The 14198-nt window shown below is 48.6% G+C and overlaps 1 protein-coding gene across 1 annotated transcript in view; it reads right to left on the reverse strand.

Moving 5' to 3' along the window:
* Positions 1-202: 202 nt before the first annotated feature.
* Positions 203-14198, reverse strand: part of PPP2R5D (protein phosphatase 2, regulatory subunit B', delta) — a 15273-nt gene continuing 1277 nt past the window's right edge. Inside the window, exons 2-14 of the mRNA XM_010017775.1 lie at positions 13979-14154; positions 13480-13590; positions 12541-12633; positions 12125-12255; positions 11656-11715; positions 10663-10771; positions 9188-9241; positions 6835-7005; positions 4908-5035; positions 3025-3126; positions 1579-1651; positions 1017-1133; positions 203-668 (exon numbers count right to left, since the gene is read on the reverse strand). Coding sequence (XP_010016077.1) covers positions 531-668; positions 1017-1133; positions 1579-1651; positions 3025-3126; positions 4908-5035; positions 6835-7005; positions 9188-9241; positions 10663-10771; positions 11656-11715; positions 12125-12255; positions 12541-12633; positions 13480-13590; positions 13979-14047 — 1356 coding nt within the window. The 5' untranslated portion in view covers positions 14048-14154 and the 3' untranslated portion in view covers positions 203-530. The remainder of the gene's footprint in view (positions 669-1016; positions 1134-1578; positions 1652-3024; positions 3127-4907; positions 5036-6834; positions 7006-9187; positions 9242-10662; positions 10772-11655; positions 11716-12124; positions 12256-12540; positions 12634-13479; positions 13591-13978; positions 14155-14198) is intronic.

Here is a 14198-nt window from a genome sequence, read left to right on the forward strand (position 1 = left end):
CAGCTGCAGAGCTGCACCCCAAGGCATGGCAGAGAGGCAACAGAGCCCCCCCAAACTCTGCCCCATGCTCATCTTGACCCCTGAGCATGGCAGGGCTCGGCTGCACGGGCAGCATGGAGCAGGCATGGCAGTGCCTTGGCACTTGGGGATCGCAGCAGCGATCACCTCTGGCCAACGCAGAGCCAGGGCAGCAGGGTCTGGCTCCCAGGCAGAGCAAGGATCAGGTGGCAGCTGGGAATGGAGCAGCTCCTACCCAGGCTGACACAATGGCAGGGCAGGCAGGCTCCCTTCACGCACACACACCCAAGGTGGAAAAGCAGAAGGAAGGAGGAAAAGCAGAAGGACATGACAGTGGTAAGATACAAGTTATAACGTAAACCCAGCTCTACCCTGGAGGGATGCGGATGGAGTGGAGGACAGGCACAGCTCACCATGTTCATTCCTTAGTTATACATGAGAACTGAGTGTGTTTCCGTGACCCCTGCGGGAAAGGGATGGGGCAGAGCTTCCCGAGCCAGCTCCTGAGCCTGTCAGATTGCCTCCTGGCTTGAGGTGAGGAACTCTTCTGCTCTCTTGTGGGCCTCCAGGGCTTTTATAGTGTAGACGTCCTGAGGAAGCTCAGATTTCCGGCGCAGCAAAACTTTATCCTTCTTAATGTCTTTCAGCATCTGCAGACAAACCAAAGGAATCGGGGATCAGCAGCCAACTCCTCCACACCTCCAGCCTCCCTATCCCCTGCCCCCAACTGCTCTGGCCTATGCTGGGTGCCACCACAGCATGCTGTGGAACAGGCTGAGAGCCAAACACAGACCAAAAGGGCATAGAAAAATCCCACTTGCACTTTTTCCAGAGTGGGAAGGTTAGATAAACCCCACTCTTCAGACTACAGGTTGATCTCTAAAGATGAGGGATGAGAGTTGGGGCATTTCCCCTCAGAACACTGGGAAACTGGACCCTGGATTGACTATGTTGATGTACTGAGAGTAGCTGTAGAAGGCCCCATGTCACCTACACACCTGCACAGCTTCTGTCTCCACCGTTTTCTTCAGTAGCTGTATGTCCTCTGCAGTTGGGGTCTCCGTTTCCATACAGCAGACAGGAGGCAATGGTGGAGGTGCGTAATACATGGGGTACTGCAGACAACACAGACAGCTGGAGAATCAACACGCCACCCAACACCAAGCCTTATCCCTCAGCATCTTAACACAGCACAGCATACTACTTTGGCACCCACAAAGGTAGCAGTAGGTTTACAGACAGGAAAGGAGCATCTTCTCCTACCCAGTGCAGGAGCCATGGCACAACGTGTGTACAGCCACAGCTGAGAGAGGACTCCATCAACATCTAAACATGTACCTGCTCCCTATAAGGCTTTACTGCAGTCAGTGCTGCAGAGGGCCAGGCTGGTAAAACACAACCAGCACCCCCAAAACCCTGGGCTTTGGGAGGGAGGGACCACCACTGCAGTTGTGTGCACAAGACTGAGATCAGCTGCTAGAGCCTGCTTTCATGAGCTGAGAAAGTAGGTCAAGACCCCCCACTCTTGTCTCATTCATCTTAGGCCCTGCTGTTACCCACCTGGGGGTTCAGCCGGGCCAGCTCCTCTATTTTCTGCCACATTTCTTCTCGTTCCTTCATCCTGAACCTTCCCCTGCAGAGGGAGAGAGAAAGCACAAGTGTGAACTCCTGGGGAAAGTGCAGCTTTCACTCACAGGAAAAGCAAGAGACAGCAGGAAAGTACAGGCGAGGGGAAAGGCTGCTCTGTCCTTCGGAGACTCCTAATTCTATCTGCAATTGACATCTTACCAAATTTGGTTATATAGGAGAGCAAAATGTATATCCTTGATAAAAACAAGGTTTTCTGAAGCATAATTAGGCAGAGAGGCACTAGAGAGAAAAAAAAAATCTAACACGAGCAGAAAACAGTGCAGCTCTACCCATCTATTTCTTAGACAGCTCTGAGCTGCTCTGTTGACCTTTTCTAGAACAATCCTCCATGAGACACACACCAATGCTGGGAACAGTCATCCACAGCAGGTCAGCATGGGTAGAAGCTAAACAGGTAGAAAAAACTCCCAGTGGAAAACCAGGTAGATTTCACAGTAAATGTGTTGTCACTGCGACTTAAAATAGATGTGCAGACATTTTTGGGCTTCCCAAATGCCCTGGAATAAGTGGAAAAAACCAGACATCTTGCCTACTCCCAATTCAGATGTTAACAAACCTGAATTTCTCCACATGCAGGTTACCCATTCCCAAGCTCTCATTCATATCCTAGCTTTCTTATTTATTAGTATTTCACAGAACAACTGATCATATCCTAGAGCTCCCCACTGCCAGGAAGGGTTAGTCCTGCCCAGTGCCACCCCTGTGACAGCCTTGGCTCATCCAGGAATGAGAAGCACTGCTTTATGTCACTGAGTCAGCAGAAGATAGACTCAGGGAAAGAAAAAAGTTTCCTTCTTGCTTACTGAACTGTCTCAGCTCACCAAGGCACCAAAACCAGCACAAGGAAGCAGAAAAAGTGGAGTTTTTTCCTCTCTGCAGCATCATGGTACAGGTACTTGCTGAGCTCAGATTTTTATCCCCATCATTTGCTCTTTGAAATTCCAGGTATTTTCTCACCTTTATTACTGGAAAATTGAAAGATGCAATATGCCCACTGCAGCAAAGCTCTTCAGAAAAGTGTTTCTGAAACAGCAGGATTCCACTGGCAAGAGCATAAACATTTCTGCAAAGCTGAGTATCCTCTACACTGCAATTTATTTCCTCATGACCCAGCAAACTCTGTCAGTCTTTTCCAAACTACTTGCTCCAGCAGAACGGAGGGGGCTATTATCAGGGCCCACATTTTACTTTTCTCATCCCTCCATACAGTTATTGCTGAGGAATCCTACTTTTTGACGGCATTATTTGCACCACTTTTCCATTTCCCCTCTGCCTACTGGCATCTACCATCTGTTACTGTACACCAAGGAGACTCCAGCATGAGCTCAAGTTACTTGGCAAGAAACTCTTACTCACTTCTGCTTCTCTGCCTTGTATTGCTGCGTGCAATCATCAAAAAGCTTTTGGTTCATCTCCATGAACAGCTTCAGTGCATTGTATATCAGCCCATGGATTGTCCTGCAAAGAAATGAGGAAAGGAGAACAAGTCATGGTGGGATCCTCCAGGTTCTCAGCCCTGAGATAGCACCAGTAGTGAAGACAAGAGCTAACAGCAGCAGCAACTCATATACTACAGCAATGTGACAAAAGGCTTTCACACATTCCCAGCTCTTAGCATGGGAAAACCCCCTCCACAAAGACAGAAGAGATTATGGCACAGGGAAAAAGAGACACAGAATAAGGAGAACACCACTGGGGCAGGTCTGCTCTACTGTGGCCAAACTAATGAGTGCAAAAATACACATTTATTTCTTGTATTTCGAAACTGGAAAGGATGCTAGAGACCTGCTCAGGGCTGTTCTCAAGAGGGCTTTACCTAACCTAGCTTTAGTGCCTCCCACAGTTTACTTTGTATATACACAATGACTTCTTTGGGCTGCCCAGTATTCAGTCATGAGCTTTGTTACTGAGCTGCCCGAAACACAAACATTCAGCAGCCCTTGTAGAGGTGGGAACCAGCACAAAGAATACCAGAATAGAAAAGCTGACTTTTGTCAGCGATTTACAGATAGGTCCCACTGTGTGTGAGCTCTGAGGGACAAGGGGTCTCATGGGGAATAAAGACAAAGAAGCTGTCTCTGAAACACCTGACCCAGAGGCAACAGATTAGAGACTCAGGGGATGGAGCTCTGTGCCTCACCAGCTCTACAGATGGAATAAGGAAGAGAGCTACAGCCCTGCTGGATTTATGCAGGCTGTCTGACCAAATGTTGGAGTAGAGGAGCCATGAGAAAGAAGAGGACAATCTGAAGTACTCAACCTGTCCCAAAAGATGTGACTAGGGCTAAAACAAGGAGAAGTAAGAGGAAAACACCTTCAGGACTTCTGACATATCACCGGGAATGAGACAAGAAGGAAAGATAGAAACAGCAGAATCATGAATCTTGACTGGGGCAAGAAGGAAACAGAACTAGAGAAGGGTTTCAGACAAGAACATAAAAGTCCTTTCCTGAACTCTGATCAGAAGGGATATTAACACTGAGGGAGAGTGTCTCTCTGTGCACGCACACACCACGTGTCTGCATGCATGTGCCTGTCTGCAACCCTGTCTTTGCTACCACACTATCCTCCTAACCTCTGGAGTCATCCAGTCTCCCTAGGATTTACTATTGTTTATTTTTTCCATCCTCTAGAATAGGGGAGGATGACTTTGTTTTTTCCTTGTTGTAGTTTTTGCTGGAAGATTTTAGGATCTCAGCTGTGGATAGAGTATTCATAGTTAATTCATTAAAAGGAAGTGAGTTTTACAACTTGAATTAGCCAGGTAAGGAATCAACTGAAGAAGCAGCTAGAAGAAAAGCAGTTGATGGGAGAACCACAAAACAGAACAGTGTTGAGGAATCAGACACAGAGGGCAATAATTTGACATGGGACATGTGCCTGGTTAGTTCTGCTTTCTCCATTCTTCCTGTACTCAAGAAGTCAGACACTACATTAGCCAAGGTTGCTGGTCACAGAGAACATATGGGTGATCCCTAGTTAACAAGCAGCCAGAAGTCAGCTGAAAAACCTACTGCACACCTCCAAGAGACTGGCAGCATTAGTGACATACAGGCATCAAACTCTGGTTAGACTCAATGGCCCTGAGGCAGATCATTGCAGGTCCTGACTCCTTGCAGTAACAGGTCACTGAGGTCTGCAGTGGCACTCTTCCATGCTGATACTACTGACCCCTTGGTAGTAGGTCAAGAGATCCTGTACGCGTGGCAGCAAGTGCCAGGGGATGTGGAAAGACCTACTTGTTCCAGTGACTCTTGGAGTTCTTGTAGAGTGCTGGAAACATGATCGGAAGGATTTTGGCTGCGTTATCGCTGATTAGGCTCATGATATATTCGTTGTTCCAGTAGTACAGTGCTCGCTCTGCCACCTGCAGTGGGAAAGAAAGCCAAACTTGGAGAAGCTCCTTCCAGTAACACCCGTGGTGCACAGGGAAACTGCAGTGCTGAGACCAGAGCTTGCCACCACCCAGCTGAGGAGCACCGACGGCTCCCAATACCCTTTACACAACACTTGAGGACAGTAACATCACCCACCCCATGTCCCAGCTCAGACTAGCTCTCCTTCGTTTCCTTTGGCTGTCCTCTGTAAAGCTCCATTCCTTCCATTCCTCTCTGGCCTTCCCCACAACAGTCTCTCTATGCTCTGGAGTGTGCTTCAGTCTCAAGGCCCACAATTCATCCCCCTGATTGTAAGGGTGAAAACATGGAAAATCTTGGGGCAGCCACCCTGCTCTTACAAGACAAACAAGTCTAACAAGTTTCCACATAGTGATAGATTCAACCACAATTCTTCACATTTAACCACAAATCTGGGCAATGCAGATCACCAGGCTAATTTCCTGAATTTAGCACTAGCTTGAGAATGGCTTAAAAACCTAGGAAGAGGCTTCGGCTTTTAGATCTTGTTAAGCCTTTGTCTGCTAGATTAACACACAATCAGGTCAGAGAAAACTCTCCCCACCAAGATGTTCAGGCTTACCAAGAAGCCAATTCCTATTTCTGTTCTCAGACAAACTGCAGACACAGAGACTGTTCAGCCTGACCATATGGGCCACCTTTGGGGTTAAGTTTCTTAGGCTGTGAAGTGTTTGCACCTTCTCTGGGTTTTTCAGTCATGTTTTTTAAAGAGCTGGCAGCAGCTGAGGGCTGCTATCAAGCACAGGATGCCTCTCCTCCAGCCTTTACCCTACTTTATTCAAGCTCCTTAGTTCCCTACTGTAAGTCCTTCCACACCCAAAGGTCACGTTAGTCTTTTGGTTCCCATCATCACACCAGTAAGCCATGTCCAGCTGGTTTCCGTCAGGCTTCCCCAGTCCTTTCCAGGAAACAGTGATCTTTTACATACACTAGGCTGACCTCATTTTTGGCTTGTAAACACATGATTCTGTACTTCTCTGTACCAAAAGACAGGCTGAAACCAGTCTGCCTCACTGTGCAGTCACACGCACTCCAGGAGAGGGCTATGTCACTATTTAACACCCCAGCCATACCTGGGCCAGCCCTGTTTTTCACCAGCAAGCTATTTTCTTCCTGGGCACTCTTCATGGCAACCTAAAACAGTGAGCCAAGAACACCTGCTAGGAGCTACTGCTGGTCCTATCACCCTTGACATTTTAAACCTTATGACTACCAGCCACAGAGATTGTTTTAGCCTGGTACTACAGCCAGCCCCCTTCAGTGAGAACAAGGAAGAAGCAGACTCCGGCACTTCTTCAGTACACCTCACCCCTTACAACCAGCACCAGAATAACACAAAATACCTTCTCTACACCAGCTCTTTGGTTGGCCTCCTTCCAAAACTGCAGCCAGTTTGGTTTTACTGCAACAGGGTGACACTGGTTGGATCTCCTCTATCTTTTGCTAGCCAAAACAGGAGGCAGACCACCTCTGCTCCACCTCCAGCCTGCTGCAATACATGGTGCTGAATAGCAGAGAGCAGCAGGAGGGGCACCACTGATCCACTTTGTTTTCTCTTTGGATGAGCTTGCTCTGTGGTTGTGGTGAGGATTCTCACTGCTTTCCACCACTTGTCACCCCAATACTCACCCTGCTCACACCTCCATGTGTCACTGATCCACAAAGAGAAGCCCAAAAGCTGTGGTGTCACCCTCGCATGCCAAGTGGGTTACAAGCCAGTGGCCTGTCCCCTCCCTGAGCTGCGACTCACCTGGAAGTGTGGGCTGGAGACACACTTGGCCAACTGCCTGAACAAGGGCTCCATGACTTTCACAAATTCAGATGGCTCAATCACATCCAGGATCTCCTCCAGCTCATTCAGGAACATCACCTCCTTGGGACTGTGAGTTTTAGGCCAGAACTTCAGCAAGCCCACAATCACCTGAGTGGGAAGGATACAGAGACAGTGTTAGAGGCTGACAGTTCACACCAGCTGTAAACACATTTTTAAGGGTCTGGTCACAACATCAGAGGGGAGCAAATTACAGAAGAGACCTTCTCAGGAGGTCAGGGAGGGTTACCAGGGAAGAAAGAAGAGAAAAGCCCAAACTCTGCCATGTTACACCAAGACAGCAGCACTGCCCAGGCAGCTATGATTCCGTACTACAAGTACAAAGCTTAGAACCACTTTTTTCCCCAAACACAGCTTAACACGGAAGGCTCAAACCAGGGTGGGCTGGCTGATGGTGGAGAGCAAATAATAAAATTGGAAACACTACAGAGAAGGTCTCTGAAGAATCCTTATTCAATACGCTGCAAAGAGGGGCAGGAGCTGCTCTTTCAAATTCTATGTACTTCAGCAACCTGATCCTGAAGCCAGGACTCCAGAGGAAGTTTACAGCAGTGGAGGGACAATAGTGGGCAATGCAACAGCAAGATTAGACACATCTTGAGCTTTACACTTCCACCAACTCCAGGCTTCTCAGCCAACAAGTTCGGTACCCTCAGTGTTTGTCATTACTCAGGTCTGCCAGTCAGCTTCAGTGACTCAGACACAATTTCTCCTACAGCTAAGGCGGTGTGAGGTGTGTCGAGTCTGCCTTTGCCACTACTGAGCACATCTGAGGCCTTGCTCACCTGGCAGTCACTCAGAGCTACCACGCCGAGCCTTGCTGAGCAAGCTTCTGGGAGACCCACTCTAAGTGAGTGTGGACCCAGTGAGTTGATCTGGCCTCCTTCCATTTATTCAAAGTCTTCACAAGCAGGATGCTTCAACAGGACACAACCTGTGGCAACACAGCCTTGATACGTCTGGTTGGGACCTAACACAACACCCGCTGAAACTGAGTCATCCCACTGCTTTCCACAGCACCGAACCAGATCTGGGTCTCCAATTCAGGGGCCACTAACCCATTACCCAGAAAGCAGTGACAAGCTATGGGGCTTTACTGTTCGAACAAGCTGAAAAATGAATCCTGGAAATATTGACAGATTTCTCTCTTCTCCTTCACCCTACAGTAAGTGCTTTGGCAGGAGGCTTTGGGCTGGATGTCAGCCATAGGAAGTACTCAGCATGATCAGGAAGCTACTGTACGCAGTTTATTTCAGAGCAGGCTTCTGGGAACACAGGAAATGGAGGACCCACATTTAAAGGAAAAGCTGGGAGCTCTGCTTCAGCACTGCTTAGAGCTGAGGAGCCAGAAAGCTGGCAACAGCTGACCAGCTTCCACAGACCACTGCCAGGCTCACCAGGAGCAGGCATATTTCAGCCAGGGAACAGAACGACCTCAGCTAGTGTTACTCATGAGAACACTCACACTTTCTGGTGCTCCCTGCTACAGTGACACAAGCATGTGTTCTTTGGCCATCTGCTGTTTTGAGGCTGTGAAGCTCAGTGCTGTAGAAGACATTTCCTGGCCTGCAGTGGGTGGAGAAACACTTGTCTCCTGCTTGCACCCTCTACCAAGCTGCCACATAGCCTGGTTAAGGCTGCAGGTCTTTGCTAACTGGAATATGTGAGCTCCCCATCGACACTACTCACACATTTTGGAACTGTCTGTTTCCCAGCACTGCATCCTGAAGGCCAATGCATCAATAAGGAGACTTAATACTGTGGAGGTAACAAACTGATGTGAGAGCAGGGAGGAGAATGCATTCATCAAGGAACAGTGGCTTGCCTAAGCAGACCTTTGTGTCCCAGGTTCCTAACCTCATCCCCACAGTTTTTCAGCCAACTCTGGCAGTCTGGAGCGAACTATCACTGTTTCAGGGCCCCCACAAGCTCATGCTGGTTCCATCAGATATCATGTGGCTATGTGTTTTGTCTCTGCAGCATTTGTCACTAGCTGAAAGCTCTGCCCTGAAAGGACAGCTTGGTACAGTGTTCCTTCTGCTACACCAAGATCTGAAGCACAAAGGAAGATTATAGCCCACCTTCCTGAAGCTTTCAGGCTTGCACATGAGCAGCATGGCCCCTTCTGCCCACAGGGTACCAGGCAAACCCAGTAAACAACCCAGTTGACTCTCTGTTTCTTTAGTCTTTTTTCACCTTTGCTGTAGTCTAAAGAAGCAGAGAAGCTTTTTGGGGCTTGACTGACACACAAATGTTGAGCGAGGTTACTCACTGGCTCTGTCAGGCTGCTGTCTTTCTCCAAGAACTGTACAACACAGTATGCCAACTGTAGGAAGAAAATATGGCAAGATTAATCTCAGGTACACTTAGGAAGCTCTAAAGTGCCACCACCACCTTAGGCTGGAAGTCATATTATGCCCTCCACAGTGTGCATGATGAGTGCAGCTGCAGCTCCAAATGAATCCAGTTCTGATGGCAAGTGAAGGCTCTAAGCCCAAGCAGGCAGGGCCTCAGCTCAGGACATTTGTGCAGCATAAAGAACAAAACTGAAGCCACCTAGAGCAGTCCCCAGCTAATACGTTCAAATGCCAGCACAGCTGCACACAGGGGAAGGGACAAACCTGACTATCACAAAGACCTGCTGCATAAAAACAAGGCTGGGAGAACAGACATCACTGCTCAGTACCCACACTTTTCACTTCCTAGCCCGAGACCTGATCTTCTCTTCTATTATATATTCCAAATTGCAATAAATTAATCTCCAAACCAGTCTTGCAGCCCAGCACACGGATTTCTGTTCATATCTCAGTGGTGACTAACAGCTGACACACACACAGAGATGACTGCAGCTCAGAATTTCACCTCTCGTTTCAGCAGGGCCCAGTATTTCACAAAATTCCATCACAGAAAGGCAGAGCAGGCCACAGCATTAAATTAGCAGGAAATGGCAAAATACCTCCTATCAGCCAGTGGCAAAAAACACTTGTGTGGTCCAGGCACCACGAGGCTGGGATAAACCATCGCAGACAGGGATTAGTGCAGAGCCCCAACCATCTCACAGCAAGCACTTTGTACACTACAGTCACGCAGCCCAGTGAATCCACAATCGCTGAATCAACCAGGTTGGAAAAGACCTTCAAGATCATTCAGTCCAACCATTCCCCAGCACTGCCAAGGCCACCACTAACCCATGTCACTGAGGGCCTCGTCTACACAGTGTGTGAACACTTCCAGGGATCGTGACTCCACCACTGCCCTGGGCAGCCTGTTCCAATGCCTCACTGCCCTTTGGGGAGGAAATTGTTCCTAATATCCAGTCTTAACCTCCCCTGGTGCAGCTTGAGACTGCTTCCTATTGTCCTGTCCCTTGTTCCTTGGGAGAAGAGACTGACCCCCATCTCACCACAAACTCCTTTCAGGTAGCTCTAGAGAATGATAAGGTCCCCCCCGAGGCCTCCCAAGCCCTGAGGGACACCACTAGTGGCCGGTCGCCAACTAGATGTGATGCCATTTACCACCACTCTTTGGGCTTGACCATCCAGCCAGTTTCCAGCCAACTGAAGAATCCATCTATCCAGGCCATGAGCTGCCAATTCCTCCAGGAGAATGCTTTAATTAAGTCCAAATACACAATGTCCACAGCCATTCCCTCATAACCAGGCAGGTCACCTTATTGTAGATTAGAGAATAGCTATAGGCAAGCCTGAACAACAGCTTCTGAAAGACAGAACTTGAAGCACTTCTCACCTGTGGGTGGTAGACACTGAGAGACTTCACCTTGTGCAGCGGTAACAAGACTCTGATGAGGAACATCTTGTGCTCTTCCTTCAGAGGCAAAGCAAACCCATTGATTATACTGAGAAGAAACAAGAGTCTCATTAACAATCTTTACCCAGCAGAACACAGTATCTCTAACCTCAAAAGAGTAAGTGGCTTGCCCTAGCTCTCACCAGTCACTTGGAGAAAGCACCCACCAGAAGTATGGTCACTGGGGCCCAACCTGCAGGAGTCTCTACTTTATAGAACAGTGATACCAAATTAAACAAGTATTTCACTGTGTACAGAGACTTAGGGACAAAGCTACAGGGATTCTCAAGATAAGGCAGGCATGCAACAAGAGGACCAGATTTCTCTCCCAATACCAATGTAGGCCTTCCTCCTGTCTATAAGGTTTATTACCCGAGAAATAGATAAATGGCTGTGAAAGAAACCTGCTAGAGAAGCCTCTCAGGGTCATAAATTAGCCCAAAGAAGAACATGCAGTTAATTGGCAAGACTAAACACACATTCCAGTGTCCTTAACTAACAGATTTCCATAAAAGTATAAAATGAGTGGGGGTATTTCTCCCCAAATGACCATCACAACCCCCAGAGACCACTCCTCAAATCCACAGCACCTGCACTGCGGCCTTATCTACACAAATTACATATGCAATGAGGAAAATGGGTGGGCATTTCATGGAATTATGATGAATATGTCTATAATTAAGGCATATAAGCTGTAAACTGTCTCTTCCTGGTGTGTATGAGAGGCAGAGCAATCCCCCATGCTCCCAGTACTGCATCTGAGGAGAAGGCTACCACATTTACTAACAGGCTGGAGAGAGTGTTTTCACTCTGTGCTTTGTCAGACTGACATCCCATGGAAGAGCTGGCTCCTGTGAGGACTGCTGAAGGAAGGCACTGCCAGCTCATGCAGCACACTCATGGGCCCTCTGGGACTTCCAAAAGTGCCCTTACCTTCCCAGGATCTCCAGCAGCTCTGCAATCCCATTGTGGTGCTCTGTTTCATAGATGAACCTAAAGAGAGGAGAAGAGAGAATGAGAGGTCATTGCCGAATGCTGCATACAGTTTGATAAGCAAAAGGAAGGAAAAAACACTGGAGATGGGAAGTTTCCTAGCAAATTAAGAGAACTCCACAACAACAGGGCAAGATGTAAGAGACAGAAGCAAATGAATTCATGGCCTACAGACCAGCTAAAGCTCACAGGTCCCAACATGTGTTATGGTGAACTGAAGACAGTGATATCACATCCTCACTGCTCTTAAACACCGGTGAATGCAGTCCCTACCAAAGTAGTGTGACATAACTGAGTCACTTGGCTAATCACAGCATGGATCAGAGAGACACACAGCCTAGTGCCCCAAATTTCTCTCACTGATTGTCCCACTCATTCACTAGGCCAGTGACACTAAGAAACATCTCACCTGTAAAATATATTGTTGATCTGCCGCCTCACATACGCTCGCAGACCCAGGAACTTCCCGTAGATCCTGTGCAGAATAGTCTTTAGGAAGTCTCGCTCTCTGGGGTCTTCACTGTCAAAGAGATCCAGCAGCTGTGGGGAGAGAAATTCAGTCAGTGTCTGCATGGTGCCTGCCTGGACAAAACTAACAGCAACACAGGCTGGAACCAGCAGAAGCACCGTGATGGTCTGCACACTCGACAAACCTCCCAGGTTTCCCCCAGGTTTCTCCTGCAAGGCCCCAGTGCCCCCCTCCACCTGGACAATGAGTGAGGGACCACAGCTCACCCACACTCTTGCCCTGCACAGGGAGTTCTGGCTGCTCATTTAAGACTAGCAAAGGGATAAAGAAAACCCACATCATCAAGCACTACTTACAGACAGTACAAACTTCTGGTCGATGTATTTCTTGGCTACGTTTGGTTGAAAATCAGGTGATTCCAGGAACCGGAGGAAGAACTCATACACCAGCTATGGGGAGAAGAAAAGATCACTCAGAAATCCCCCCGTCCTCTCACCAGTGTTTACTTCAGGTTTTAAATAATTTCCTTCTCCTTTAGGATGTGGGGAAGGGCTCGGAAGCCTGAATGGGAGCACAAAAAACACAGGAACCTGTTTCCCCACTCTGAAGAACCAGGTTGGCTGCCCTTGCTCTGATGGTGGCTCATAACTGCTCCAGGGGCTTGGAGCAACCTGCTCTAGTGGAAGGGTTGGAACTGGAGGAGCTTTAAGGTCCCTTCCAACCCGAACCAGTCTGGGATTCTATGATTCCCTGTCTTTTCTGGTCAAATGTTTGCCCCCAGTTAATTCAACTGAATTACACAAGCATACAGGAGATGTTAGCAGGTGCAAGCACAGGCTTTGCTTTGGCACCAAGCAGTCCTCTTCCTCCATGTACCTCCCATGGAGGTGTGCAAGGAGAGGATCACTGAAGCACACAGGGGTGCTGTCTCCAATGCTACTGAAGCCCAGAGGAAGACGATAGAGCCTTCGGGAGGGACATCACCACTGCTGGGAATTGCTTCTTACACAGACAATACAGCACAACTCCCTCTCTCTGTCAAGTGTTCACTCCCAGCCTACCTCAGGGCCATGTGGAACTACAGCCATCTGCAGGTGAAGGTGGCACACAGTCATCAGCCTGTTTCCAGGACACCTCTGCTGCCTGCATTGCCTACAAGCCACCTCTGACCCATGGGTGTCAGGCCTGGCCTCTGCTATTCCCCACACCAGGACCCCTTGCAGGCGCCAGCACTAAATGGACTCTTGACTCCCTGGAGATACATTCACCAGATCTCTATTCCTGCTCCTCCTCACCTGCAGGTGTGGCCAGGCAGCCTCTAGTGTAGGCTCATCTTCCTCAGGATCAAACTCCGCGCCTGTGGGATTGGATGATGGTGGGAGCGTCCGGAAGAGGTTCACTGAAAACTGAGGAGTGAAAAGGTGTGTGAGTAACAGCCCTGCACCTCATGATGGTGCTCCCCATAGCTAATCCCTCACTGCAGAGCAACAGACTGATCTGCCATAGCTGTGCCCACAAACAGATCCCTCTCTAGAGGCTGTAGGGTTACAGTCTGCATATGAACTCTGCAAGTGTAGTCTGTGCCAGAGACAAGAGCTTCCACCTCCCCTGACACCAGGCAGTGTCACCTTCTCCCTCTGCTTCTTCTCCTTTCTGGTGGCTGGGCAGATAATAAAGAAGGGGTAGGACTGGGGTCACACTCCTCTCCAACAAATCCTTATCCATTCCTCCTCCCTAAGTTTCTGAACAGTCCCTATTTCTTAGACACACACACGTAGTAGCATCATGCCCTACCATGATAACAGCTTCAGGATAGATGGCCTCAGTGACAACATCACGGTTGTGTGTGATGTATTCCACCATCTCGTTGAGACCTGCTCGCTTCACCTCCTTGAACTTCAGGTCACTGAGGGGGTCAGAAATGAAGTCGAAAAGCACACAGCACTGCCGCAGCTTCTGGATGAACAGCTCTTCTCGTTCATGTGGAGGAGCATCTGTCAGAGAGAGCAGGAAT

The sequence above is a fragment of the Nestor notabilis genome, unplaced genomic scaffold (genome assembly GCF_000696875.1).
Source record: "Nestor notabilis isolate BGI_N333 unplaced genomic scaffold, ASM69687v1 scaffold16727, whole genome shotgun sequence".
NCBI lineage: Eukaryota > Metazoa > Chordata > Aves > Psittaciformes > Psittacidae > Nestor > Nestor notabilis.